The 25,543-nt window shown below is 57.1% G+C and overlaps 10 protein-coding genes across 11 annotated transcripts; 5 read left to right on the plus strand and 5 right to left on the minus strand.

Annotated features, from left to right (window-relative positions):
• Positions 1-301: 301 nt before the first annotated feature.
• On the plus strand, positions 302-2,094 carry JDV02_005790 (uncharacterized protein; the record flags this gene model as incomplete). Its single annotated transcript, XM_047987108.1, has 1 exon — positions 302-2,094. The coding sequence occupies exon 1, from the start codon at positions 454-456 to the stop codon at positions 2,092-2,094; it is 1,641 nt and encodes a 546-aa protein (XP_047843092.1). The 5' UTR covers positions 302-453.
• Positions 2,095-3,698: 1,604 nt separating this feature from the next.
• Positions 3,699-5,768, minus strand: JDV02_005791 (uncharacterized protein; the record flags this gene model as incomplete). Its single annotated transcript, XM_047987109.1, has 6 exons — positions 5,668-5,768; positions 5,442-5,607; positions 4,879-5,361; positions 4,326-4,771; positions 4,032-4,240; positions 3,699-3,967 (listed from the first exon to the last, which is right to left on the minus strand). The coding sequence occupies exons 2-6, from the start codon at positions 5,598-5,600 to the stop codon at positions 3,699-3,701; spliced, it is 1,566 nt and encodes a 521-aa protein (XP_047843093.1). The 5' UTR covers positions 5,601-5,607; positions 5,668-5,768.
• Positions 5,769-6,780: 1,012 nt separating this feature from the next.
• On the plus strand, positions 6,781-7,741 carry JDV02_005792 (uncharacterized protein; the record flags this gene model as incomplete). Its single annotated transcript, XM_047987110.1, has 3 exons — positions 6,781-6,816; positions 6,898-7,444; positions 7,506-7,741. The coding sequence occupies 3 exons, from the start codon at positions 6,781-6,783 to the stop codon at positions 7,739-7,741; spliced, it is 819 nt and encodes a 272-aa protein (XP_047843094.1).
• A 1,562-nt stretch (positions 7,742-9,303) lies between these two features.
• JDV02_005793 (uncharacterized protein) lies at positions 9,304-10,113 on the plus strand (the record flags this gene model as incomplete). The annotated part of the gene is made up of 1 exon (XM_047987111.1): positions 9,304-10,113. The coding sequence occupies one exon, from the start codon at positions 9,304-9,306 to the stop codon at positions 10,111-10,113; it is 810 nt and encodes a 269-aa protein (XP_047843095.1).
• Positions 10,114-10,914: 801 nt separating this feature from the next.
• Positions 10,915-11,787, minus strand: JDV02_005794 (uncharacterized protein; the record flags this gene model as incomplete). Its single annotated transcript, XM_047987112.1, has 3 exons — positions 10,915-10,980; positions 11,101-11,368; positions 11,504-11,787. The coding sequence occupies 3 exons, from the start codon at positions 11,785-11,787 to the stop codon at positions 10,915-10,917; spliced, it is 618 nt and encodes a 205-aa protein (XP_047843096.1).
• Positions 11,788-13,911: 2,124 nt separating this feature from the next.
• JDV02_005795 (uncharacterized protein) lies at positions 13,912-18,549 on the minus strand. The gene is made up of 4 exons (XM_047987113.1): positions 18,054-18,549; positions 14,958-17,985; positions 14,561-14,899; positions 13,912-14,508 (listed from the first exon to the last, which is right to left on the minus strand). The coding sequence occupies exons 1-4, from the start codon at positions 18,293-18,295 to the stop codon at positions 14,044-14,046; spliced, it is 4,074 nt and encodes a 1,357-aa protein (XP_047843097.1). The 5' UTR covers positions 18,296-18,549; the 3' UTR covers positions 13,912-14,043.
• Positions 18,550-18,793: 244 nt separating this feature from the next.
• Positions 18,794-20,686, minus strand: HAT1_2 (Histone acetyltransferase). Of its 2 annotated transcripts, XM_047987114.1 has the most exons (4): positions 20,586-20,686; positions 20,413-20,508; positions 19,758-20,357; positions 18,794-19,709 (listed from the first exon to the last, which is right to left on the minus strand). In XM_047987114.1, the coding sequence occupies exons 2-4, from the start codon at positions 20,462-20,464 to the stop codon at positions 18,829-18,831; spliced, it is 1,533 nt and encodes a 510-aa protein (XP_047843098.1). In that variant the 5' UTR covers positions 20,465-20,508; positions 20,586-20,686; the 3' UTR covers positions 18,794-18,828. The 2 variants fall into 2 exon arrangements, with proteins under 2 accessions (XP_047843098.1, XP_047843099.1); XM_047987115.1 differs by having other exon boundaries at positions 20,413-20,686.
• Positions 20,687-20,745: 59 nt separating this feature from the next.
• Positions 20,746-21,698, minus strand: JDV02_005797 (uncharacterized protein). The gene is made up of 2 exons (XM_047987116.1): positions 21,522-21,698; positions 20,746-21,460 (listed from the first exon to the last, which is right to left on the minus strand). Exons 1-2 carry the CDS (start codon positions 21,565-21,567, stop codon positions 20,997-20,999), a joined length of 510 nt encoding a protein of 169 aa, XP_047843100.1. The 5' UTR covers positions 21,568-21,698; the 3' UTR covers positions 20,746-20,996.
• A 140-nt stretch (positions 21,699-21,838) lies between these two features.
• MSM1 (Methionine--tRNA ligase) lies at positions 21,839-24,029 on the plus strand. The gene is made up of 3 exons (XM_047987117.1): positions 21,839-22,067; positions 22,120-23,423; positions 23,474-24,029. The coding sequence occupies exons 1-3, from the start codon at positions 21,872-21,874 to the stop codon at positions 23,963-23,965; spliced, it is 1,992 nt and encodes a 663-aa protein (XP_047843101.1). The 5' UTR covers positions 21,839-21,871; the 3' UTR covers positions 23,966-24,029.
• A 116-nt stretch (positions 24,030-24,145) lies between these two features.
• Positions 24,146-25,427, plus strand: JDV02_005799 (uncharacterized protein). Its single transcript, XM_047987118.1, has 3 exons — positions 24,146-24,191; positions 24,246-24,325; positions 24,405-25,427. Exons 1-3 carry the CDS (start codon positions 24,170-24,172, stop codon positions 25,188-25,190), a joined length of 888 nt encoding a protein of 295 aa, XP_047843102.1. The 5' UTR covers positions 24,146-24,169; the 3' UTR covers positions 25,191-25,427.
• The last annotated feature ends 116 nt before the right edge of the window (positions 25,428-25,543 follow it).

Below are 25,543 nucleotides of genomic sequence, written 5' to 3' on the forward strand. Positions count from 1 at the left end.
CTTCGGCGGAGCAAGGAAGACAAAGAAAAATGCGGATTCCCCCTCCCTCCTCCCCAACGTGCTGTGTCGAGAGACGATCTGCCAAGACGCCGGCCAGCAATGTCGACATCTGAGTTGCCGATGACGGGCACTCGGTCTGGCCCGCTCGAGGGTTTTTTTCTTTCTCTCTTTTCCGTTGCGTGTCGTTGATGCCGTTGAATGTCTCTAGACTTATATCCCGAGTTCAATCTCATCGCTGGCCACCTTGATGTGGTAAAACATCCTACAACATCATTGAAGCTAATACTCGCGCCTCTCTCGCGCCGTGTTTGAGAACCATTGAGCAGACCTCCCGTCTCGCCACCGACAAACGTTGACGGCTACACGACGTTTGACGACTGATACGACCTCCTCTTCCTCCTCCTCCTCGCCCCCTTACTCCTCCTCCATGGCCCCGACCGACCCGACATCATCATGGCCATCGCAACGTCCCTCAAGAACCTCCTCGCGCGGCTCGCCCCCCCGCCCAGCAAGTCCCCCGACGGGCGCGACCAGTGGCCCTCGCGGGCCGCCTTCCTGCTCGCCTCGATGGGCGGCTGCGCGGGCATGGGCAACCTCCTCCGCTACCCGTCGCAGGTCTTCAACAACCACGGCCTGCAGTGGTTCCTCCCCTACCTGCTGTGCGTCCTGCTCATCGCCATCCCCGTCCTCGCCCTCGAGATCGCCGTCGGCCAGGCCCACCGCGGCGGCTGCGTCGTCGCCTACTCGAGCCTCGGCCACCGCCTGCGCGGCGTCGGCCTCGGCATGCTCTACGTCGGCTTCGTCGTGAGCCCCTACTTTGTCGCCAACCTCGCCTGGATCATGGTCTACTTTCGCAACTCCTTCACCAGCCCCCTGCCGTGGGAGGGCGGCCGCGGCGAGGACTTCTTCCGGCGCGACGTCGTCGCCAACGTGGACCCCGTGCCGGGCAACTTCACCGCCGACGGCTCCGCCGTGCTCGACTACACCGCGTACCCGGGCGTCGCGCTCATCGGCGAGACGGTCGGCTGGACCGCCTTCACCTGGCTGCTGGTCTGGCTGTCCATCTTCCGCGGCGTGGGGCTCACCGGCCGCGTCGTCTACTTCACCATGGGGCTCCCCATCGTCGTCACCCTCATCCTCATCGGGCGCGCGCTGTCGCTCGACGACGCGGCCCGCGGCGTGCGCCTCTTCTGGGCGACGTGGAACGGCGGGCAGCTCGGCCGCGGGCAGATCTGGCAGACGGCGTGCGGGCAAGTCTTCTTCTCCACGGGCGTCGGCTTCGGCTACTTTACGAGCTACGCGTCGTATAACCAAAAGTACTCCAACGCCGTCATGGACGCCATCCTCATCGTGTCTAGCAACGTGCTGTTTGAAAACGTCGCCGCCTTTGCCGTGTATGGCGTCGTCGGCTTCCTCGGCCTGTTTCCCGAGGACGGCGTCCGCCTGGGCAGCTTCGAGGTCGGCTTCATCACCCTGCCGTCTGCCGTGGCGCAGATGCCCGGCGCCAACTTTTGGGCGGTCCTCCTCTTCTTCACCCTCATGGTGCTCGGCTACAGCTCTGCCTTTGCCATGGTCGACGCGCTCGTCACCCTCGTCATGGACGCCCGCCCGCGCTCGAGCCGCCCGCTCGTCGTCTCCGCCATCGTCGCCGTCTTCTTCCTTCTTTCGTTGCCGTATTGCACGCAGTTTGGGTACTACCTGCTCACGGGCATCGATCGCTGGACCAACGACGTGGCGCTCGTCTTCGTTGTCTGGGCCGAGTGCGTATCGTCCACCACCGTGTACCGTTGGAAGGATGTCGTCGGCCAGGTCGGACTGCCGTCGTTTGCGATATACAACGCGGGCTACTTTGGCGGCATGATTCTCGGCGTGACGGTCGCGCAGACTGTTTCGCCCGCTGCTGGTGCAGGGGTTGGCTTTGGACTCTTCATCGTCGGCACCCTCGTTGCGGGTTTGACGGGTAGGGTCCCTGACGCGGCGACGCCCCGAGGATGGAGCAACAGTCTCTTTGGCAGGAGACTCTGGTTTGTTGCTTTCTACTCTGTGAGCCTCACCCCTTCCTTCACCACGAGACGCCATGAGTCCCGGATCTGACACAGACAAAGGGTAACCAACTCCGCCGCGACCTCAACCAAATCGTCGCCCGCGGCAAGAACTGGTCGCTCCCGTCCTTCTGGGGGCCGCTCCTCCGCTACGTGTCCGCGCCCATCCTCGCCATCGTATACAGCTTCTCGTACCCGTCATTCTACGCGCTGCGCGAGGACCCGCTGCACATCCTCGGCTTCGGCGTCGGCCACATCGCGCTGCTGCTGGTCGCCGGGGGCTTCGTGTTCCCGCGCTGGCTGGCGCCCCTCGTGCCCGCCTCGCGCCGCGGAGAGGGCAAGCTCGACATTGGCGCCAACGTGACCCCCAAGAGCGACGATGGGGACACCATTGACAGCGTCGAGGTCGGCGACAGCGGCGATGCCGACGCAGCGTATCAATGTGAAGCCCCTGAGCCGGGGACGGAGGGTGCGCGCGGTGCGGCGATAGCGGGCCTCGACGAGAAGAAGACTTGAGCGAGTCAAAACTGGAGGCATTTGCTTGACTTGTGATACTGAGACTTGATGGAACGGAGGGACGATGAAGCAAAATGAAAACCAGTGGCCGCGTACTGATGCTGCGACTGAAAGGGCGCCGCCCCGTTCCGATGACATCGGCTCAAGACACGATGCAGGTTTCCTTTGAGTGAGGGAAAACCTAGATAGGAAGGCATCCCGAAGCGTCCGAGAATGTCGTCTTTGGAACAGGGTGTCCCAGATGACCAGACTGGGACGTACAGTAGCCCTGCTGCGGACCATGCATTCAATGTTGCCGCATTGAATCAGACCATACTCCTGTGCTGCCTATCGGCACAATACCAACAGCCGACAATGCGTCTGCAAAAAATGATCGCAGGCAGGCTGAGATATGCTTGTCCATCCGTATAGCTGACCGCTGTCCGCCAGACGCCGATGTGCGTGGCCTGGGCTGCGGTGCAGCGCGTTCAGGGGTACTTGAACAAGAGCGTTCTGACCTCGATGCCCTTCCGCGTTTCTGAGCTGGGGCTTCGTGAAGCGATGGCCAAAGGAGACTTGCTCGCATCCTGAGACTCAACACTTAGCTGAAAAGGTCCACCCTACTGTGTGATAGTTCAGTGAAGTCTGATGTGGTCGGGCAGCATTGACACCTACCATTTGGCCTTTGAGTCCGGATCAGAGTCGAAGATCTTGAACAGAACATACCTCACCGGGAGATTTGGTCCCCGACGTGGTAAAACATCATGTTTTGGCCCGGGCTGAAGTGGAGGGTAAAGCGTCGCCCCTTTGTAGTCGTGCCGCACATGATGGCATTCAACAACGTCCTGCTCCTCCACATGATCCGACGTGTTTTCCAGCGTCAGAGTCGCGTCCCCAGTACTGCCACCTGATCCTCGGTGGCAGTTCATTTAGGTCATCGCTTTGCAGGCAGAAGGGACAAGTTCAGGTCGAATCAATGGATTTTGTAGGTAAGCAGGCCACAGCACTCCCATCAGCCCGATGGACCAAGACACGGATGGTGTTGGGGAGATCTCGAAAATGGCCTACATGTACAGTCTATAGTACACACTGCAGCGATGTTCAGCCTAGTGTTTCCATGACGGCGACATTACTGAGATTATATTGTGAATAGTATCTGGATTAGCCGAGCTTAAAGTATCCCGGCTGCAGCTTCTGCCACACCTTGGCAGGGTCGTACTTGGAACTAATGGCTCTCAGCCTAGCGAGGTTGTCGCTCCCGTAAGAAGCGAAGACATTTTGCTGCTGCGAGGCGTAGTTCTGGTACAGGAACGGCTGGTCCAGGCCCCGAGCCCTGGCCGCGGCAACGGCCCTATCGACTATGTTCTTTCCCGCAGCGAGGACGCGAGCGTCGTCGGCGGCATTGGACCAGGAGATGGCAATGTTGACGACTTTGGCATGCGTCAGTGACGAGAACAGAAAGGAGCATTAACTTGTAAAGGATAAAATGCATACCGTTGAAGGGACCTTTGCCAGCGAGCCCAAGCGGGTTTCCGCCATTCTTCGAAAAGTGGGAAGTCATGCCCGTGGTGATGGGCTGGTACACGGCTGAAGGGACGAGCCCTGGAGCGTCCTTGATCTTGTTGACCTCGTCCATGTAGGCAGCGACCATCTCTGCCATCAGATCGGGATCATTGCCCACCGTGTAAGTCCAGTACGATTGTCTATTCCACATTACCCGAGTCAGTGCCGTTCAGTGGGTTCCATGCATTTTTATGTCAAGGTTAGGGGTAGGGGGGTACGCCATACCGAAAGCCGCCAGGGTTGGTGTTGTTGAACTCAATCGTCAGGCCGGGAAGGTCGGTCACGCGAAGAGTGTCGGCAATGGCGCCGGGGATCGACGTGAAGTTTTGGAAGATGGGCGGGTTCGCAACGGGCTTGCCGTATTGGAGATCCGTGGCAATAACAAACACGCCCTGCGCCTGGGCGTACGCGTACGCGACGATGGTCTGCGCATAAGGATCGGACGGGCCGTTGACAGCAAGATAGTAGAACGCGTTGTTCACGGCGGCGGCCGTCTCGTTGGTGTAGAGGAAGGTCTTTGCGCCTGCCCAAAGGTCGCCCTGCGGGTAGGTGGCGAGGTCGAAGCGCGTCACGATGCCGAAGTTGTTGCCGCCTCCGCGAAGAGCCCAGTACAGGTCCGAGTAGGAGGATGAGTAGCTGACATCGCGAATGGATCCATCTGCGAGCACGACCTAGCACCCTCCCATGTCAGTCAGTGCTTCGGGTCGCCCCCGTATAATAGAGACGTGTGTGTGTGTGTGTGTGTGTGTTTGTACATGGAATTTGATGAGAGGCTCACCTGGAAGTTGTTGACGTTGTCGCACGCCCATCCATACCGGGCAGAGAAAAAGGAGATGCCTCCGCCCAGCGTCAAGCCGCCGACGCCAATGGCCGAGACTCTCCCTCCGATGACAGTCAGACCCTTGGGCGTGAGGTACTTGAACACGTCGTACCAGACGTTGCCGGCGCCCACAGACGTCTGCTTCTGGTCGGCCGAGAGGACAATCTTGTTGAGGTTGATCAGGTCAATGGTCAATCCGTCTTTGATGTTGGAGGCGCCGGAGAAGGCAGCATGGCCGCCGCTCTTAACGGCAAACTTGCACTGGGTGAGGCGCAGGGTCAAGACGGCGAGAGACACCTCCTCTGCCGAGGCCGGGGAAAAGCGGCACGACGGTCTCGTGAGCGCCTGCTGCTGCGACCAATACCTCGACTCCTCGAACTCGTAGTTTGGCGTGTCAGGGTATGAGAGCCTCTTTGGCAGGGTGAATGAGAGGAAGCCACACTGCGACGGACGGCGGTCAGCACAAACGTCTGGTGATAGCGACGGGGAACCCCATCAATCAATGGGAGAGGCTTTCTTACGGCAACCGAGCAGCCAATCTGCGAAAGAGACCGCTCTGCGATCGTCTCGTTTTGGTCCAAATATGACGAGATCTGATCTTCGACCTGGTTTAGGGTAAAGGTTGCGCGGGCGAAGCCCAGCCTCAGCAGGACAGGCAGGGCAAGACTGAGGAGGCGCATCTTGATACTTGTGGTGCCCAAATCAGGACAAGCTACAGAATGAAGATGCAGCTCCTGGAACACACACCTGCAGGATTGAGAAGGAGGGGAGGGGGGGCTGCTTGTGTGTAGTAGTAATTATTGGTGGGCACCGGGCCTGTTCTGAAGCTTTATCAAGCCCGCCTGCAGTCTGGTGATGGACATGGTGCGGTTGCGCGACTTCCCCTCGTCCCGGGGGGCCGCTGTTTCCGGTGGTGGCCGCAATTTGCACACTGGGCTCGCTAAGAAAGCAAGACGCAGCCCATCAACGGGACGATTTTCCCGGCTAGGTTTGGGCTGAGGGGAAGGGAACACCGGGGTCGGGCCGGGGGCCCCAGCCGGGGTGGCGGGCTTGTCATCCATCGTGTGTTGCCGCTAGCTGGCTTGGGACAACCGGCCGTCGCATCAAGGGCCGGACCCGATTGTCCATCCTTTCGACTGTCAGATTCTGACAAGCGTGTTGCGGCAGAGGCAGAGAGCGAGAGACTGGTCGATGGGTTTCTGCTCCGCCCGTGTGGCGGCCACTAGCAACAAGGCATGTAACCGGACTGAACGCCATAATGTGACAGACAGGCTGTACAGGCGTTCGGCCCTGGCAGCAGAATGATGGCAGTGAGTTCTTGGGGGGCGGCTGAACAATTGCCGGCAGAAATAAATTTAGGAAAGGGTTTGTGACTCCAAACGATGGACCGGCTCCTCATGTCTGTTTCTTTTGCAACATGAAAGTCCAGAGGATCAGAGTCATATCAACACAGGCTGCAGGACAACGAAACGAACGGTCAACTATCTGGCAGCCATTTATCGAACGGCCCCAGCAAGTAATGACATGTAGTTCTGAAATTCTGCCAGGCTTGTATGAGATGGGAAGGATGCCCTGTCTGGCAGGCGCCACGTCTCGGGCTTGTCGATCTAGCAACCCAAGGAAGGGGCTTGCTTCGTATTGCGCTCGCTTGGAAGAATGGCTGGCGCCGAGGACACAAAAGACTCTGTTTCTTAGTGTCCATCACGTGGAGCCCGATCTGCTACCCGACATCCATAATTACCTCGTGGTTTCCGAGATTCACGCCGTGTGCCGTGCGGCACGGTTAGACTCTCGACCCGTCGGCAGTCCTCGAGTCCGTGTCCCGTGCTGTGTGCGTGGATCACACACGCATCACCGGCCATGGTGTCTCAGAACATCTCCCGCACGACGGATGAGGTAAGTTCCTGGCTTGAACGAGCAGTGGAACGCAAGCACGGCTTTTGTTCACGGGATGATGGAGCGGCTAACAATTCGCAGCATGGTCTTGTAGCATGTCTTTGCGTCGCGATCGTGTTCGTGGTCCTACGGACTGGCGCGCGATGGTACAAGATCCGCACGATCCCTCTAGAGATGGAGGATGTCTTCATGTACCTCGCCATCGCATCTTTCGCCATCACCGCCGCACTGTACCTCGCCACGATCCCGACCTTCTTCAACGTCATGGCGATAACGGCGGGGCAGATGCAGCCGTACCCCAGTCTACCGAATGACTTGAAGGTCATGTTGAGAGAGTTTTTCGTCGTCCAGCTATTCTTCTGGTTGACGTTGTGGGCGGTCAAATGGAGCTTGCTGTTCATGTTCAAGAGACTCACGGACGGACTGCCGCTATACAACAAGATCTGGTGGGCGGTGCTCGTCTTCTCGATCCTGACGTTCATCGGATGCTGCGTGAGCAACTTCACCAGCTGCTCTTCCATGCATGCCTGGTTCACGGCTGGGGAGTGCGCAACACCCCGGGATGCTAGAGCAAAGGAGATCAGTCTGTGGTTCAGCCTGGGTGCAGATTTGGCGACAGACCTATTGAGTAATTCTCCCAGACTCCACGTCGCCCCTCCTGACTCCTTGCATGTGACTGACCGGAGCAGTTATGGCTGTGCCCATCCGGGTGCTCTGGAACTTGAAGATATCTCTCGTCGAAAAGATCAGCATCGGCCTTGTCTTCGTTGTTGGCATCCTTACCATGGTCACTGCCATCATACGCAGTGTCTCCTTGGAGTCGAGCACAAGCTCAGGTCAAGTCAGCACAACATGGCTCATGCTGGTATGTAAATTAATGAATATCTATCACGCCGTTGCGCCGATTGTCAAGCACATGTACTGAGCTGACCTTGAACGTACAGTGGGCGGGGATCGAGGGAGCAGTCGGTACGTACACCCGACTCGATGATCATCAACGTGTCGACTGGAGAGTGCTAACGTCGTCATCCGACTTATTAGCTATTGTTGTTGGCTGTCTACCATCCTTTGCAGTCTTTATCCGCGGCCGTGTAGCAGCGTCACGGGTCCAATACGACGGCAGCTCGAACACGAACCCCTCCGGATATAATTCGCAACCTAAATCCCGAGAGCGAGCCGGCAGTCGGCGATCACAAAGCGACAACCGATTCTGGCAGCTCAAAGACTCGGGAAGTGATAAGAGTTTGGTTGACGGACGAGGAATCGTGGTCACGAGAACATGGAGTCAAAATTGGCATGACGTGAGAAGACATACTCAATTGCAGCAGAAGAGGGAGCTGGGACATGAACTAGACACCATCCGTCCGTAGCCGGCATGCCTCTATGGCATTGAGTATAGAAAACGAGCATGTTTCCGAGCTTTATCGTCCCCATCAAATTATATAACTCACGTAGTTAAGGTTGAATTCCCCCTTGCAACTGCTCCACATAGCCTCACTAATAAAGTGTCGAAGCCTCAACGGTTGAGACTGCGTTCGCTTACGCAAGGCCTTTTCAGCAAGTTCGACGTCTGGTATGATGTCGGTCAAGTAAATGACGCACTTGGCTACAGGAATCCACAAAGCGTCTGAGTTTTTCTTGTTGGATCATCTGAACCTCAAAGCCAAGACCATAGATGATCCTGCACTGACTCATTGTACCACGCCCAAATACAGCTCTGTGGGTTGTGATTGACCGTAAGTGAAACGAGACTGAATTGACATCTACGATCCCTATCAAGTCGATGCCATTATTAGTCTATGTGGTCTTGAAGAAATATTGGGGAACTAAAAAATTGCTGCCGATCTGTGCCTGTATGCATTGGTCAACAAGGACGAAGGAGGCATGCCATTTCCCACCGTTCTTGGCTTACGTCGTCAACAAATCCTAGGTTGATTTAAGGTTCTGAAGTCCCTGTTATAACGGAAAAATTACCATGTCCAGGGCCAATATGCCTCTAGTATAACGACATTGGCCACGGGAGAGGCTGTTGTCGGCCTTGGCATGGCAGTAGCGAGCGATCCGGATCTATCACTCTATTCCATTATAAAACACAAAGACTTATGAACATTGGTAGTCTCACCAGTATCCCGAATCAAGTGATCATGTCAACCCAGATGCTGAAACTCATCATACTGCAAATTGTCTTCATTTCTTCTGCTGCCTTTGCAGCACTTGATTCTCCAATCATCGGAGCTCGTCTAAAACCACTGGATCCGCAATGGGCGAACCTTGGAGGCTCATTCTCTGGTGAGATCATCTTCCAAAACGCGCTGTCAATCCTCTTCTAGACAATGATCAATGGAAGCTAACGATCACGCAGACCGCCCTGCGGTAGTGTCGTGGGCACCCGCGAGGGTAGATGTTTTCGTTCGTGGAGGGAGCAACAGCATCCATCACAAATGGCAGAAGGAAGGCACGGGCTCTCCCTGGTTGCCTGCCCAGGCAATGTACGAAAATCTTGGAGGCACCATATACGGCAACGTGGCAGCCGTGTCATGGGGCGCGCCGCGCATTGACCTCTTCGGGGTAGGAATAGGCAACGAATGCTGGCACCAGTGGTATGATGGCGACTCCTGGCAGCGCTGGACATCGCTCGGGGGGCTCTTTGTTGGAGACATATCGGCCGTCTCCTGGGCTACCGACAGGATTGATTTAGTCGGCCGAGGCGTCGATAGCCACATCTACCACAACTCGTGGAATGGAGAGTACTGGAGCGGCTGGTACAACATTGGCGGTGTTGCCATCGGCAGCCCTAAGGTAGTTAGTTGGGGGCCGCAGAGACTCGACGTCTTCATTCGCGGACCCGACAACTCCGTCTTCCACAAGGGGTGGGACGTTTCTCACCTATACCTGTCTGATCAGAATTGGTACAACCTCAGCGGCGTCGCCCTGGACGACATCCAAGCGGTCTCCACGATGCCCAACCGACTAGACATCTTCATCCGAGGGCCAAGGAACGAGGTCCTACATAGGAGCTTTGATGGGATCCGATGGTGGTCATGGCGCAACTTGGGCGGAGCTACGGCTGCGAGACCAGACGTAGTGACGTGGGACAACAAGCACATAGCCGTGGCTATACAAGGAACCGACAACGCGGTCTACCTGAGGGAGTTTAACGGGCGGGAGTGGACAAAGGACTGGCGGTCCATCAATGGGCTCCTGACGGGTGCGCCAGCGCTTCATCCGCGAAGCGGTGAGAACCAAACGGTCGTCTTCGCAAGGGGAAGGTATTCTGAGCTTGTTGTGTACGAGTAGCTAATAACCTTTGACGTGTGGCCATGAATGCTGTGCGGGCCCTGAACGTTGCTCAGTAGTGGCCGTATACCATACCAAGATTCTTGTGTCGGCCATTGCGTAGCGCATTACGCAGTTGAGGCCATCACCACCCCTTGTCTACACGAGAACCCCGCAGTCAAGCTCGACAGGCCGTCGGCAGGGTTTCTAGATACCAAATAGATAGCTTCAGCGGCCACTTATAGGCTGGAGCCCGCATGCGTGGCCGTACTGGTTGGGCACTTGTTTGCGACTTTGGCTCGCCGGTCTGATGGTGGGTCATGGGTTCAAGGGAGACCTACTATGCAAGGTTCCAGCAGTCCGCTCGGGGTCTCACTGGCTTTCTTGCCGATGCCTCTTCATATCATTAAGCGAGCTGGAAAAACCTTTTCTTCGTTGAGACGATAAAACCATTCACGATATCTTGTCACGTGTTGATCAATTCTTCCACAGCAAAGATTCGATTAGCCTATAGCTAAGGGAGTGGTTTGAAAGCTTAGTCGAACAGGAATCTAGCGAGGAACCCCCCAAGCGGAAAAAAGTGTGAAGAAAAGGAGTGACGTGAGATCAATTTCAAAGCATCGAATCGACATAAAAACTCAAACGGTCGTCTCCTAACCCGCCGACCAACCCCTGGCTTCCCGAAATTCCTTCTACGTCCAGTCGTGACGAGAGCCCCCAGGGCCTGCGTCTTCCCGAGATCATGTCGTCGGCGGCGAAACTGGGATCGCGTGTCTAGGCGTGCGCAGCGGGCACGGTAGTCACGATACCAGGTCGCGATGTTTACTTGCGGCAGTGGCGCCACTTGACGGCGAACTTGACCTTGAGCTTGCCGCTGATGTGGTCGACCTGGAGGGAGTGGTATTGTCAGCGATTGTTTGACTCCGGATGGATGGATGGATGGATGGGAACAACGCCACAACACAACACGGAGGAGGAACAGGAGAAGGGCGTGAAGAAGAGACTTACAGCAATGAGGGCGGGAAGGTGGGTGGGGCTGAGGTTGCAGGCAGTGTTCATGTTGAGGATCGCAGTGCTGCCGCCGCAGGGAGACCACGACTCGATGCCCGCGCGGGAGCGGAGGTCGAAGGGGCCGCTCCACTTGCCCGGGAGGTTGATGGCATAGGTGACCTGGTTGTTGGGGCTGCCGGTGAACGAGAAGACGTTGGTGCACTGGCCCTTGGCGCCCTTGGGGATCTCCGCAAAGCCGATCATGTCGGTGTCAAGGATAGAGAACCTAAGTAGCATCGGGGTGATTAGCTTATTGGAACCTCATGATGGGGGAGGGAGGACAAAAGCGGTCTGGTAGCAGCCCAGCAGCGCTTTTGGGGGGGCGGGGCGTAAGGAAAGGGGAGCAGAAAACACAACATACTGGAAACCAGAGTTAAACTCCATGTTGAGCGTGAGCTTGCAGTTTCTGCGCCAGTCGATGGCCTTGGTGCCCGGACCAGTCTGCACCTCGTACTGCGAGAAGGTCGCCTCGAAGAGGGTGCCGGTCGCGTCGACCTGGACGTCGGCGCTGCCGGGAGGGCAGCCGCTGCCGAGCAGGCTCACGCCGCGGATCTTGACCTTGCTGGGCTTATCAGCGTCGGGCGCAGCGGCGGGCACGGCGGCGGCGAGGCCGATAAGGGGAGCGATGAGGGCGAGGAAGCGCATATTGAACGTTTTGCGTATGTTGTGTGTGTGAACGAGGGTTCTTTTCAACAAAAGTCTGATGAGAAGTTGTAAAAAGCTTTCGTAGACTTGAGAGAGAAAGAAGCGACTGTGATAAGTGGCTCTTGTGTGCCTGTGGGCTCTTTGATGGATGTTTCTGTGGATGAGTGGGAATATTCTCGAGGACAGACGGCGAGGAGGAGAGCCAATTTATAGAAAGTTTCGCGGCTCTCACTTGAACACGAAATAGATAGAGAGAAGGGGAGAGAGGAGAGAGAGATGGGAGCCTTGCCTTGCTGCCAAGTGTAGCCTGCCGCTGGTGTCGAGCGGTTTGCCCAACCATCACCGCCGAACGCTTCGCATCTACTCCCCCGATGCAGCTGTTCGTGGTGTGTACAGCCTCTACCAGGCGGATGACGCCCATCGGTAGGTAGGGAGGTCCTCGTCCTTGTCCTCGTCCTCATCGTCCCCGTCGTTCCACGCCCTACACGCCCCGCGTGTCCATGAATAGCTCTCGCCCGGTATGCCTCGCGTGGCATGGGGCTAGTAGCTGCCTCCAGCTGATGCTCTCGTGTGCCTAGCTGGCGTCTCCCTCATTTTGCCTGCCCGTGCCCGTCGACTGGCTAGGAAGCGCGCCGAGATCCAAGACAAGGTTGACTTGGGCATCCAGCTATTGGGGTCGGCTTGCAGCAGTGTGTCCAATCGAGCCTCGTAGTCTTCACTTTCTCTGCCCATCGACGGTTTGTTCCGCCGCCTTGGGGAGTCGTTGTCTGCGCCCCTCCCCCACTCCCCTCTCCGCCGCCGCCCTTCTTTGCCCGTGGGGACTGGACCGTGCAGAAACGGCTCGTCGGTCGTCGTCGATGACTGACTGAGAGGGCCCGAGAGTCTGGGCGGAAGGACTGGAGGTCAAGGCTTGAACCCGACATCCCTGCCCGCAGAAGCCTCATCAGCCGGCAGCAAGCCACGCGCAGTTTGTCTGCCTGTCGTTGCCTGCCTGTCCCTGCATCGCATGGCGACAGTTGTATACTCCTACGCGAGAACTGCGCAAATCAGGACTCTCCACGATGCTTCAGCTCCTCTGCGGCTGTCATGCTGCTTGCCGCTTACATATATGTGCCCCTGAGTAAACCCAGGCATCAATATGTCCGGGATCCCCTCGCCAACATGCAAGATATGCAACTGCCGTCAGTCAGCTTAGAAAGTTTGGCTAATACTATTGAAGGATGACTATGCCAACAACTCCGGGAATTGTACCTGTGCAGTCACTAACAAGCAAGTACCTGGTCCGACAACACATGGGGCCAGGCATCCTGTGTGGCAGCTCAGAGCCTCTCAAGTACCGAGCACCGGCAGCCAGCCCAGCTAGCTGGAAGGGCTGGGGCGTTGGGGTCCGACCACCCACGGACGGCCTCGACGCGGACTGCAGTCCTGGGAGACGACGCGTTTGTTATGCATGTTCAGTATATGGGTGGGCAGTTTGCCAGCCATAGGGCTGAGACTTGTCGGTACGAGCCGCCACGGCGTCGCCCACAGCCCGCACGCTCCAGTCCAGACCAGCCAGACCCTCGGCTGTGGTGCCCAATCGTGATGAGGCCACGGGCATCCCTATTAATAGGGGCGGTCAAGTGAGGCGTCGCATCTGCGGCTTCCCTTTGATTCGCGGCTATTCGTGGGCCCCACCTCTCGACGACGAAGAGGTCGACAGCTCGTGTTGTGCGTCAGGGCTGGGGAAAACAAGCAAGCTTGTTTGTCTGTCTGTCTGGCTGGCTGCGGCTGATGCCGTCTGGCCGGTCTGTGGTCAACGTTAGAACGCTCTCAACCCCTCCCTCATCGGCAGAAGCAACAGCGCACCGTGCCCCGACCAAGTGCGGCTGGCCGGTGGCGCTGCCTATTATGAGCCTTTTGACTTTCCGAGACACCGCTGGCGCACATTCTTTCTGGAATCTCGTGCGTCCGCGCTGCCATGGCACCAATAAAGCCATCGCCACACCATGTTATTGGGCCGTTATGCCGCGACGTCTGCTTCCTGTCTCACGCTGCCAGCAGCCACGCAAGGGAGGCTCTAACCAAGGGCCGAGCCAGGCTATCGAGATCCAGCCAAAAAAAAATAAAAAATAAAATAAAATAAAATACGAGAATTCCAAAGGCAGATGCCACTGAAGCTCGGGCCTGCCACACTTACACGTCACGCGTCAGCGCGGAGAGCAAATGCAGTATTCATCGTCATCATCATCGGCGGCCAAAAATACACTCTCACCATCAAACCATCCTCGTCTGAAGCTCTTTCGTCTCCTCTCGCAGCCCTTTGAGCTGCTTTTCGAACTCCTTGTTGACCCATTCCCAGTACAGCGTCCACACGCCGGCGCCGCCGGCGTTGGATGTGGCCGCGCCCGCATTTCCAGTCATGGCCTTCATTTTATCACCCAGCAAGAGTGTCACGCGGAGCACGCTCTTGTTGGCCTCTTCCTGCTTCTCAATGTCTTGCTTGACGGCGTTCTCCTTCAGCTTGACCGAGAGAACGCCACGGTACGCCTCGGCAATCGAGTCGAGCCTGCGTGCCGTTTCGTCGGGGTCGATGACGATGAGCTTTGTGACCATGAGGTTACACAGCTGGCGAATATCGTTGTCATCCCTCAACCCCGCAACTACCCGGTCATAAAAATCAATATTATTCATGCGGGTGAATGCCGTCTCCATCAATGCATAAAGGGTCTCGTATGCGCTCTGCAAGACACGTTAGTCTCGCATCTCACAACGCCAGCCAACAATGACATACCTTGCGGACTTCCAGCCCGTCATCCACTAGGTGCTTGAAGGGACCCAGAAGCACTTCCTTGATTAGTTCTGGCTTGATGACTGACTCGCTGAGCACGAACGGCACCAGCTCGCCCAGATGGGGCAGGATCAGGTCAGGCTTGTTGTGTGCGGCTGAGTTGAGCGTCGACATGGCCAGCCGCCGGATTTCCATATCCGAATCTTGCAGCATGACAAGCAGCATGTTGATTAGTGTTCCTTTGAGCATTGCGTCGAATGCCTCATCGCTCTCTGGAAGAGTGTAACGGACGGCCTGCACGGCCATGCCTCGAATTCCGGGAGACTTGTCCTTGAGCAGGGTCTGTTCCTGTTAGCGATGCGATGACACGCGTGTGATGTAGAAGAAAACTCAAACTTACCTCAAGTTTTGGCATGAAGATACTGGGGTCAAGAATCACAAGCCGGCCAGCGCATTCAGCGCACACCACCCGGTTGTCCGCGTTCTCCGAGGCCATCAGGAGCTGGTTCCAGATGGCAATGGCATAGTCACGCAGGTCGGTCGACTGCACAGGGATAGACTGCAGAACCTCTTTGATGGATTGGATGAGCAGATACTGCGTGTTGCCGCCCTGCTGCATCGTCTTAAGAATAATCGGGAGGAATTGAGAGACGTTGCCGGACCCAGCTCGTCCAAGTGCGATGGCGGCAGCGAGGGACACCTTGTCCGGTTCGGCATGAAACTGGGCAAGAAATAGATCTGGCTTCAGCGGCGACTTCGCGCCGAGGCGGAAACCTGCCTCTCCAAGCACGGCGAGCGCGAGGCTGACCCGAGCATCATCGCCAGTCTGAGCACTAGTTTGCAGCTCGGAGATGAAGCTATCCAGAGACACGCCCGTGGATTTGTCACCAGTCACCAGAAGCGTGCCTATTACCTTGCCGACGACAGATGGATCTCCGAGGACACTAACCTCGTTGAGAAGACCGCGCATCAGCTGCTGGGCGGTGCCACTCTGTCCGACCCGATCCATGAGCTCAAGGAGCTGGTCCAGCACGATGCTAGCGAAGTGAGACTTGAGAAGCTGGCAGAGGGCGGCGACCATGTCGTCCGTGACGACCAGGGTAGAATTGGTCTGTACCATGCTGGCTAGTATGAGCAGTGCCGGGCCGAGCAGGTGCGTGTCGCTGTTGGTAACAGCGGGCATCAGCGCAGTGACTACTCCTTGAATGGTGGAAGGCTCGAGTTGGCCCTGCGCGGCCTTGGACAGGACCAGGTGCTTGAGTGCCACGACGCTCGAGCCGCGAAGAGACCGATTGGCTTTGCGCAGCTGTGAAGAAAGCTCCAAAGCCACGCTTTGCATCCAGTCCTTGTCGAGCTGGCCAGCCGTGACGGCAAAAGCAGCGACATTGTCTATCGCGCGCACGGCAGCGAGTCGAGTCGTCTCATTCTTAAGTCGATCACGGAGCACTTCCAATGCCACTTTGCGCTTCTCGTCTGACAGGAGTTCGGACCCTTCTGGCGAAGATGTCCGAGATACAAGCACACCGAGCGCGTGGATTGCCCGCTGTCGAACTTCTGCATCGGCATCGTTGGCGGCGCCCCGGTCCAGAATAACCTCGAACAGCTTCTCCAGCTCTGCCTTGTACTTGACGCCAGCATTTCGCGAGCGCGGAGGGGTGATGGTCTTAACAACTTCCTCGGCGGCGCGAAGCGCGTCGCTCGAAATCTTGTAGAACCGATCATGAACTGCTGCCGTAACAGCTGCGACAATCTTGGACAGATGTGGCTGTAGGACTGACGAAGAGTGCGTCTTGCAGATGTCGCTGATCAGTCTCAGCGCTGCAATACGCAACGTGCTCGGAGTCGCGGACGAGGATCCACCAGCCGAGGCAAGCGACGACGAAACGTTGACGGGGCTGCCGGACCTGGCTTCGTCGGTGACGGGACCAATGATATCCTCAAAGTAGTCAGAAAGGCCGCCTCGTTGGACTGATACCAGGTCGTCGAACATATTGATGATGTATTGCCGCGTTGGCACCGTCTTAGCCTTGAGTTGCTTTGTTCCGGCCTTGACAATGCTGGGAATGAGGCGGGACAAATCGGCGCGGGGGCCGGTGGGGGGGACCTTTTCCAGCACTGGCGATGTCAACCCAGGCGTGGCCATGAATCTCGACGCGCTCGCGCTGCCGCCGCTGCTTTGCCTCCTTCTCTTACGGCTGAGTGGCATGTGACCAACAGGCTCAGCTTCCGTTTCGTCCAAAGAAAGGTCTGTCATATGGAGGCCTTCGCCCGTCTTGCGAATTAGGAGCGAGAGGGCGGAAATGACTTCCAGACGAACATTCTCTTCCCGCTCGTCGATGCGCTTGATAAGGAGCGGTGCGGCGTGGCCGTAGAGCACGCCGTTGTCGAGGAGATCTCCGCTCCCGCGAGTCGCGATCAGTGTATACATGGCCTTGACGGCACATCTTCGCACTTTCCAGCTCGCGTCGTCGTCGTCGTCTTCAAACCCATCATCTTCTTCAAAGTCGTCGTCGTCGTCGGCATCTTCATCGTCGCCATCCACCTCCATGTCTTCATCATCATCGACCGCGTAGTTGGGATCGTACTTGACATATCGCACAATGGAAGCGATTGTTTCGTCGGTGAATTGCCGCATTTCCTGAGGGCAGGATGCCAAAAATGCCTCGAGAGCTACAAGAGCGGACTCGCGAATCTCGTTGAAGTCCTGCCCTAGGTCTTCTCCGTCGCTCATCTTCTCCATGTGCTGCTCCAGCTCGCTTTCGGACAGTGCCTGCAGCACGAAGCGCGCCGTCATGGAAATGTGAGGCCCAAATCGGGTAGGAATCGACCTAGCCATGCTGCCGAGAATAGCAATGTATAGTTTCCGCGTCACCGCACTGGTGCTGGCGTGCGAGAGCCCCGAGGTAAGACGTTGGATAACATCCTCAAGCTGGTCATCTGTCACATATACTGCAAGCATGGATATGGCGACCACAGCCCGCTTCTTGACAACAGAGGTGCCTTTGGTGCTTTCCAGAAGCTGCATAACCACCTGAACGGTGGCTTCCACTTCAACAGATTGAAGTAGAGGGCCAAAGCAGCGCACCAGATCTATCAGGACGTCAACCGCCTCCCCGTTGATGCTGTCCTCGTCTTGCAAGAGCCCTGTGGGGACAGTGGGGAGATCCAGAGTGGTGTCTGGGACCTGCGTCTTGGAGCCAGGGCCGATGAGACGCGGAATCAGGACGCGATGGATGGCCTCGTATGCATGTTTGACGTCGGCCGTGACCGGCAACCCCGGGACGGGGCGGGGAAGGGCCGTCACAACGGAACGAAGAGCCAGAGACGGGACTGTGTTATCGACAGCATTCTTAAGCTTCAAAGATGACAGCTTGTCAATCATGGGCGGGAGAATCGTCGCGGGCACCTTGCCCACAAGCGGACCTAGACTGCGAAGCACATGATGGTCAGCGCTGAGTACGCTCCCGCGCAGCCAGGTCAGCTTTTGGATGCTTACCACTTGATGGCCAAGTTCTGGACCTCGCTGTTCTGGTCATCGAGCGTCTTAATGACACTATCAACAGCCCGAGCTGCGATGTTGTAGTCGTGGTGCAGGAAGTCGGGCTTGGAGTTGTTTAGGAGCTGCAGCAAGTCGTTCAATGCCATGAACCGGAAGTCGGGGTCCGCGTCGCCCAGTCTGCGGATGTGAGCCATGACCGCCTGGGGCGACGGCGGATTGGGTACTGCTGGAGATGCCATGGTGGGCGAGCGATTGACGAGCTCGCTGTTTGCCGCCCTCGACCGAACCGTGAACTGCGGCGTGCGGAGGCGCGACTCTGAGGATGTCACGCGTTGGCTGCCGTGGAGCTCACGGTTGCCGCGGTCAATCCAGAGGCTCGACTGCCTGCGGCGTGTTCCTGCGAAAGAGATTCGGCGGTGACGACAGCGAGTCACGTAACGTTACGAGAGGAGGGGCAAAAATATGGTGACGATGATGATGAGGGAGGTTGGCCTTCGGCGCAGCTGGTGGGGTAGACAGTGGAGGAAGAGGTGGGAGGTGGGAGCTCCAGGCAGGCCGAGGGGTCTGGTGCAGCTCGGGTGGGGCGCTTGGGTCCCTTGCGGACGTCGCTCCAGCGCCACCAAGATAATACCACCAAACGCCATGGCTGCAACCTATTCAATACAAACACAGGAGGTGACGAGGTTTTGGAAGCTAGGTACAGTGCTCGATTCGGCAAACAAAGTGCATAGTACTAGGTAGTCATGTAGTACCCAATACTGCCGCAATCCGTCTACACCGTGGACTTGTCCATCTCGGCCACCCGGTACTTCCAGTATCCCTCCCGCACGGGATCCCATTTCTCCCGAAGCCTCTGCAGGCACAGCTTCGCCTTGTCCTTGTCGCCCTTGTCCTTGAACACGTCCGCCAAGAGGTCCAGGGCATGCGAGCTCTGGACCTGTTCGTCGTCCTGGCCAAGTCCTGTGACGAACTGCTCCGCAAAGTCACTCACATCGACGACAGGGCGACCTCCCTTGGCGAGGACACCCCGCAAGTAGTTCCAACCTGATTGGTTCTGCGGAGCCAGGAGAATCTTCTCTTTCGCGTAGGCGAGTTCTCTGTCGATGATCGAATCGGGTACCTTGGGGTCGTGAGACGTTGGTGGAAGATCTGGGGTGGACACCTTGGGGTCCGAAAACACCAAGAAGAAGCGATGCGCCCATGCCGAGTTGTTGCGAACATCGTCCTCAATCATGCTCTGCGTGGTGCCTAGCTCGCTCGGCGTCCATAGACCCAACTTCTCGGCCAAGTACTGCCGGTAGGACCAGACATGGTAATTCTTGGTGTCCTCTGCGAGAATCGTGGCGATGAACTCTGTCTCAGACCTGCCCAGTTTCTTGACTGCATCCTCGTCAGAGGCAATTGTCGGATAGTAATAATCCAAGAGCAGCTGTCGGTGATGCCAGATCTGGTAGTTCTTAAGGTTGTTCAAGGCGACCTCATTCAGCCACTGAATCTCCTCTGGCACCGACAGCTTCAGGGTGGATACGATCTTGAAGCGGTAGAGCCAGACAGTGTAGTGCGCAGGGTTCATGGATATGACGAGCTCTGTCAGCCGCAAACACCGAGGAGAGCATTCCTCAACCGCCATGACGGCGCGGAGGTATGAAACGGCTATCCAGAGTCAGGACGGTCCTCAGGTGCAAGACTTGTGAAACTTACCCTCCGCATAATCATCGGGATAGGCAATCTTGGCCAAGGCATCCTCTGGTTCATTCTGGGGTATGGGAATCACGTCATCCCACTCAGGGTCGTTGGCCAGCGGCCCGGGAATTTCGCCGTAGAGTTCTCGCTTCAGAGCTGCCATCTCGTTTCGCCTCTTCTTCTCGTTCTCAATGTCCTCGGTGTCCAAGTTCAGTCCTTGGCGCTGTGCAAGGTCTCTCTTTGCGAGAAAGCCGCGGTGCAGGATGTCGAGAGCCGTCAGCCGAGCTTGCTTGAGGCTACGCTGCTGGAACTCCTCAAGTTTGTACGACCCAAAGTCTCGTCCACTACGGTCTGCGCCCCAGTTGTAGCTCTTCGCGAGGCGGCGGACAGGGAGAGCCTCCTTGGTAACCTGCTTCCAGAACTCGCGCTCGGTCTTGTTTGTCAACGGGACCTTGTGCTGCGCGACAGGCTGCAGAAGCCGCGAATGGACGTATGTCTTCTTCTCGGCTGGGGTCAGGCCGGGCAAGCCAACTTCCTCGAAGCGCTTTTCGACGGGGTTGGTCTGGTAGAAGCGCACGCGCGATCGGTCCTGGACGGTCTCGATGACGGGCCTGGGGGCTACGCATTAAATAATGGTTAGCTCAATCTCCGCAGCCGACGCGAGCAAACCAACCTTGAGGCTCGGGATTGTTGGCCTTGGCACCGCCCTTCTGCTTGGGCGGCATGGTCGGAGCCTTGGAGGTGGTGGATGGTGGGGGGGTGGTAGCTGCTGAAGGGAGGAAGTTGGCATTGTTCTGCGCGACCCCGCCATTTTCGCGCCGAGCGCGGTAGCCATGTGGCACCCACCAAAGTGGTTTGGATGCCCGCCTCGTCGATTGCGGCACAGTGGAAACGAACGTTGTCGCCTCGGTCTGAAATAAAGTCGGGTTTGGCATACGTAGTGCAGGTTGTGGCTTGAAGAACAGGCAATGATGTACAGCCACTGTGAGGCACGTGGTTGTCAGGTCAGAGCGCGACTGCAGCAGGCAGGCGTCCCAGTTCCATTAGTACAGTATAGGCACAGCTCGGACCTAGACACTGTTACGTATTCCAATATCAAGACAGACAGTTTTCAATTGTTGCCCAAGTCGCCCGGGCCAACCGAAGAGCCAACAAAGCACCCGCAATATGTCCCCGTGCACCGTGACAGCAATCCCAAACTCCAGTTCTCCTCCCAGCGTTATGTTCCCAGTAGCAAGCACGCGCGCCATACAGTGCTCATAGAGCTCGAAAGTTTTGTGACATGATCAACCATTTCTGCAGGCCGCGTGGAGGGTTCCTCGTCATGGCGTCCCAGTTTGGGACGAGCACAAACGTCTCGTTAAACATCTTTTGCGGCGAATCTCGAGCCTTGCCAAATTGGACCCTACCCATGGTGGTGACAACGACGCTCATCCGCCCTCCGGTCCTCTCCACTTTGGGATTATCGTGAATGTTCTCTGGCGCACCGTAGCCAGTGGAAGGATTTATGACGTGGGCGTCCAGAGACTCTATCTCGTACCGCACGCCCTGGCCCTGGCCCTCCAACAGGGTGAGGTACTCAGCCGGCGTCGACAGCACCTTGCCGTTGATAGAGATGTCGGCGGGAATGGTGTATTTTGACGACGAGTTGATGTAGAACGAGTCCAGCTTGGCGAGGGTGTTTAGCGCATGATAATACCGATCCGTGAAGTTTTCCGCAGCTGAGCGACGGCCGTCAGTTCTTGTTGTGAGTGTGATCAGGGCACTTGGGACGCGACGCACCTTCGCTGGAGGCCCTCACCTCCGTTTCGGCGTCGGGAAGCGGCATAGCAAGTATGAGAACACAGGAATACGGCACAAAATTGGGATTACCCTAATTGGCGGCGAGACAAGGAGGCTGAGAAGGTGTAAGGAATGAGATGCTTCGCCCTCTCATTCGAGGCCTGAAGACATACCGCGAGAGTCCTCATAGACTTGCATGAGGAGGGGAGCTAGGCAAAAAAAGGTTTGTCACAGTTATCGATAGCACTGTACAAACACTGTACACTGATCCAGCGCCAGATGCCGAGACTATCCCAGCAACTCATGATAGCTTCGACCATCGAACTCTCAAGCTCCATCGCGTCGCAAAAATGGGGCCGTTCGGCGTGCGCGCCCTTCGCGGCATGCGGCCATCCAGGCCGCGCCTCCCTACGCGCCTCGGATGGATTTGTCCGAGTTGCGAGCCACCTCGAGGTCGCCAATGGCGCTGGAGCAGCTCCGAGAGTTCGCCTGCGACGACCGCGAAGCCATACTACATCACCACGCCGATTTTCTACGTCAATGCCGGTGCGTGGCTCGATCGCGAAATTGCAATTGGCTCCAACTGACTTGCTTCAAGCACCACATATAGGACACCTGTACTGTATGGTTCTGACCGACGTGCTCAAGCGGTGGCAGCAGATCAATGGCCGAGAAGCAGTCCTGTGTACCGGCACCGACGAGCATGGCATGAAGATTCAGCGAGCGGCAGCCAAGGAGGGCATGCAACCGAAAGAATTCTGCGACATCAATTCGAACAAGTTCCGAGAATTAGCGGCGTCGGCCAACATCTCCAACGACTTCTTCATCCGGACGACCGACAACGAGCACAAGGAGGCCGTTAGGCATTTCTGGCTGCAGCTGAAGCACGGCTTGCCAGAGAAGCTCGGGCTTTACAAGGGAAGTCACGAGGGTTGGTACTGCGTCAGCGACGAGTGTTTTTATCCCGAAAACATGGTCCATCCCAGTATCGTTCCCCAGACTGGCAAGAAAATCATGGTCAGCGTGGAGACGGACAACGAGGTGGAATGGGTCAAGGAGGAGACTTGGTTCTTCCCGTTGACCAAGTACAGGGAGCGACTGCTCAAGTTCTACGACGAGAACCCCGGGTGGATCACCCCAGCACCCAGGATGAACGAAGTGCGCAACTGGGTAGAAAACCAGCTGGAGGATCTGTCCATCACACGCCCAGTGTCACGGCTAAGCTGGGGCATACGCGACCCAGACGATAGCAACCAGACCATTTATGTCTGGGTCGACGCGCTGATCAACTACCTGACAAAGGCAGGCTATGGCGCCAAGTGGTATTCCTCCAGCGACGACATGGGTCTCTGGCCAGCGGACCTGCAAGTCATCGGCAAGGACATCCTGCGCTTTCACGCCATTTACTGGCCCGCGCTTCTGATGGCTCTTGACCTACCGCTACCAAAGGGGCTGCTGTGCCACAATCACTGGCTCATGTCGAACCGCAAAATGTCCAAGTCACTGGGCAACGTCGTGAACCCGTTCTTTGCTGTCCAGCGCTGGGATGTCGACCCCTTGCGATACTTTCTCATGCGCAATGGCAGCTTCAGCAAGGACATGAGCTACTCCAACGACCTGATCGGCTCCGCCTACGCCAAGGACCTGCAGGCCAACATTGGCAACCTCTTCTACCGCATAGCACGCCCCAAAGTTACGGCAAAGTGGTCTACGAAAGAGGCCGTTGAAACGTTTCGCAAAGGAGATTTTCAATCCATGGAGAGCGATGATCGAGATGCTGTTGATGAGCGGTTTTCCAGTCTAAACATCCATCTCGACATGGTAACTACGGCATTTTCCAAGGAGATGGATAGCTACGATACAGGCGCAGCTATCCGGGAAATCTTCAATCTCTTGCGCGAGGTAAGTACTTCTTGTGAGTTCACCTGCGGATCCAGACTTACACGCCACAGACGAACCGCTATATCACCGACACGGAGCCGTGGAACTTGGTGAAGAACCCCGAGCCCGAATCGCGCGTGCTCTTGAACTGGGTCATATTTAACAGCGCTGAGGCGCTGCGGATTGCAGGCATTTTGCTTCAGCCCATCATGCCAACCAAGGCTACGGAGCTGCTCAACGAGCTGGGGGTGAGGCCTGATCGACGCACAGTGCAGTACGCATACAAGGGCAAAGACGACGAATACGGCACGGAAGCGAAGCCTGGCAGCGACAAAGAACGGATGAAGAAATGGGACACCATCTTCCCGCCGACGCCCAGCGGGACCGACTCGGATGCGGAGGTGATGAAGCAATTGAAGACCATGCTGCAGTCCAAGACAAAGAACAAGATGAATCAAATGGCCGAACTACTAGCCATGGAGGCCCGAATGGGAGAGGACGCAGTCACGAAGCTCCTTGCGGAGACGCACGCAGCGAACGAGAAGCTCAGCGAGTCAAAGTAAACAATCGCACAAGATGTATGACGACACCAGTGTATTATATATCAATTAGAACTGTACCATACGCAAATGTTCAGCGTTGTATGCTTTGCTAGTGTTTGGCCGACGACGCTGCGTCCCCTTTGTTTGGCGGGGCGATTGACGGCTACCCTGAAGCCACCTAGGCAAATCAAACTTTGACCACTTCAACCCGCCAGCGACAGCAGCATGAAGATAAACAGCCAAACAGGTCAGCACTTGCCTCGTTTCAAGTATAAGTAGTCAATTGCTAATGCTTTCACAGCCGTCTCGACGAGCAGGGTGCTACTCGTGCCTTACGAGAAACATCATGTTCACACATACCACAGCTGGATGCAGGATCCCGTGAGGACAATCCCTGGCCCGCAGCGCGGCAGCCCTGAGTACATTGTACATAGATCCGTCTAACAATGGCCCCGCGCAGAGCATACAAGAGGCCACCGCCTCAGAACCGCTAAGCCTAGACGAAGAGTACGAGAACCAAGTGTCGTGGCGGGAGGCGCACGACAAGCTCACTTTTATCGTGTGCGAGCCGCCGGCACCGGCGCTTGGCGCAGCAGCAGCAGCGGTGAGGGACCACGGCGCGAGAGCGGAGAGTATGAGGGGCGACATCAACTTTTTCCTCTACGCGGATGAGGAGGAAGAGCAGCAGCATGACGGGGGTGAGGACGACGACGAGAACGGGCGGGCGGAGGCGCCGTCGGGGCGGTGTGCCGGCGAGACGGGCGCGCGGCGGGGGACGAGGTGGGTGGTCGGCGAGGTGGACGTCATGATCGCGGACGAGGGCCATCGCGGACGGGGATTCGGCAGGGGAGCGGTGCGCGCGCTGCTCGTGTACCTGCGGCGCAACATGCGCGGCATTCTCGCCGAGTACGCGGGGGGCGGCGAACACGGACGGGCATGTCCCCCCTCGTCGTCTAGCTCGACCGCGCACACGCGGCGAAGCGAAGACGATGCCTTTGGTGATGATGATGGTGATGATGATGATGGTGAACAGCAAGGCGCTCCAGTGCGGCTACGCGGCCTGATGGCCAAGATCAAGGAGGGCAACGCGGGCAGTCGGGCGCTGTTCGCGGGGCTGGGGTTCACGCAGCGCGGGGAGGTGAATTACTTTGGGGAGGTGACGGTGGTGATGGGCTGGGAGGAGGCGGCGAGGAGGGCGGCGGTGTGGGAGGGCGGGGAAGCGTATGGCGAGGTTGATTTGTGGTAGTAGGTGACTGCCGAGTGTGTGATGAGGTGCGTGGTGTTTTTTTCTCTCTTCCCGAGGCAATGGTACGGATGGACATGGAGGATGATGGATATATTCACATGGGATAGATGGAAAGGGGAGAGAGGTCTAGCAAGGGAGTTACCCTGACGAGGAAGCGAATTCCGAGATTTCGCCTTCATGCTGTGGTAAAGCATGGCGCGTATGACCTTTGGTGGTACGACATGATTCCGATGCTGGCTTTGTGGTCACCGTGTTATAGCACGGTGAACATGTACGATGCATTGCAGCAGCCTCGACACACTCCCAGCTCCATTGAGGTGTGCATCCGGTTTGGGAACTCGGGTTTATTACTG

The sequence above is a fragment of the Purpureocillium takamizusanense genome, chromosome 5 (genome assembly GCF_022605165.1).
Source record: "Purpureocillium takamizusanense chromosome 5, complete sequence".
Taxonomy (NCBI): domain Eukaryota; kingdom Fungi; phylum Ascomycota; class Sordariomycetes; order Hypocreales; family Ophiocordycipitaceae; genus Purpureocillium; species Purpureocillium takamizusanense.

Bases quoted from the DNA above. Each gene is read 5' to 3' on its own strand.
- JDV02_005795 (XM_047987113.1), bottom strand. From the start codon at position 18,295: ATGGCATCTCCAGCAGTACCCAATCCGCCGTCGCCCCAGGCGGTCATG. The intron at 17,986-18,053 runs GTAAGCATCCAA...TGTGCTTCGCAG, and splicing joins CAGAACTTGGCCATCAAGTG to TCTAGGTCCGCTTGTGGGCA. The intron at 14,509-14,560 runs GTATGTCATTGT...CGTGTCTTGCAG, and splicing joins ACGGGCTGGAAGTCCGCAAG to AGCGCATACGAGACCCTTTA.
- HAT1_2 (XM_047987115.1), bottom strand. From the start codon at position 20,674: ATGCCAAACCCGACTTTATTTCAGACCGAGGCGACAACGTTCGTTTCC. The intron at 20,358-20,412 runs GTTGGTTTGCTC...TTTAATGCGTAG, and splicing joins CAACAATCCCGAGCCTCAAG to CCCCCAGGCCCGTCATCGAG. The intron at 19,710-19,757 runs GTAAGTTTCACA...GACTCTGGATAG, and splicing joins TCCCGATGATTATGCGGAGG to CCGTTTCATACCTCCGCGCC.
- JDV02_005797 (XM_047987116.1), bottom strand. From the start codon at position 21,567: ATGCCGCTTCCCGACGCCGAAACGGAGGTGAGGGCCTCCAGCGAAG. The intron at 21,461-21,521 runs GTGCGTCGCGTC...GCCGTCGCTCAG, and splicing joins GGTGAGGGCCTCCAGCGAAG to CTGCGGAAAACTTCACGGAT.
- MSM1 (XM_047987117.1), top strand. From the start codon at position 21,872: ATGGGGCCGTTCGGCGTGCGCGCCCTTCGCGGCATGCGGCCATCCAGG. The intron at 22,068-22,119 runs GTGCGTGGCTCG...ACTTGCTTCAAG, and splicing joins GATTTTCTACGTCAATGCCG to CACCACATATAGGACACCTG. The intron at 23,424-23,473 runs GTAAGTACTTCT...TACACGCCACAG, and splicing joins TCTTCAATCTCTTGCGCGAG to ACGAACCGCTATATCACCGA.
- JDV02_005799 (XM_047987118.1), top strand. From the start codon at position 24,170: ATGAAGATAAACAGCCAAACAG. The intron at 24,192-24,245 runs GTCAGCACTTGC...ATGCTTTCACAG, and splicing joins GAAGATAAACAGCCAAACAG to CCGTCTCGACGAGCAGGGTG. The intron at 24,326-24,404 runs GTGAGGACAATC...GGCCCCGCGCAG, and splicing joins ACAGCTGGATGCAGGATCCC to AGCATACAAGAGGCCACCGC.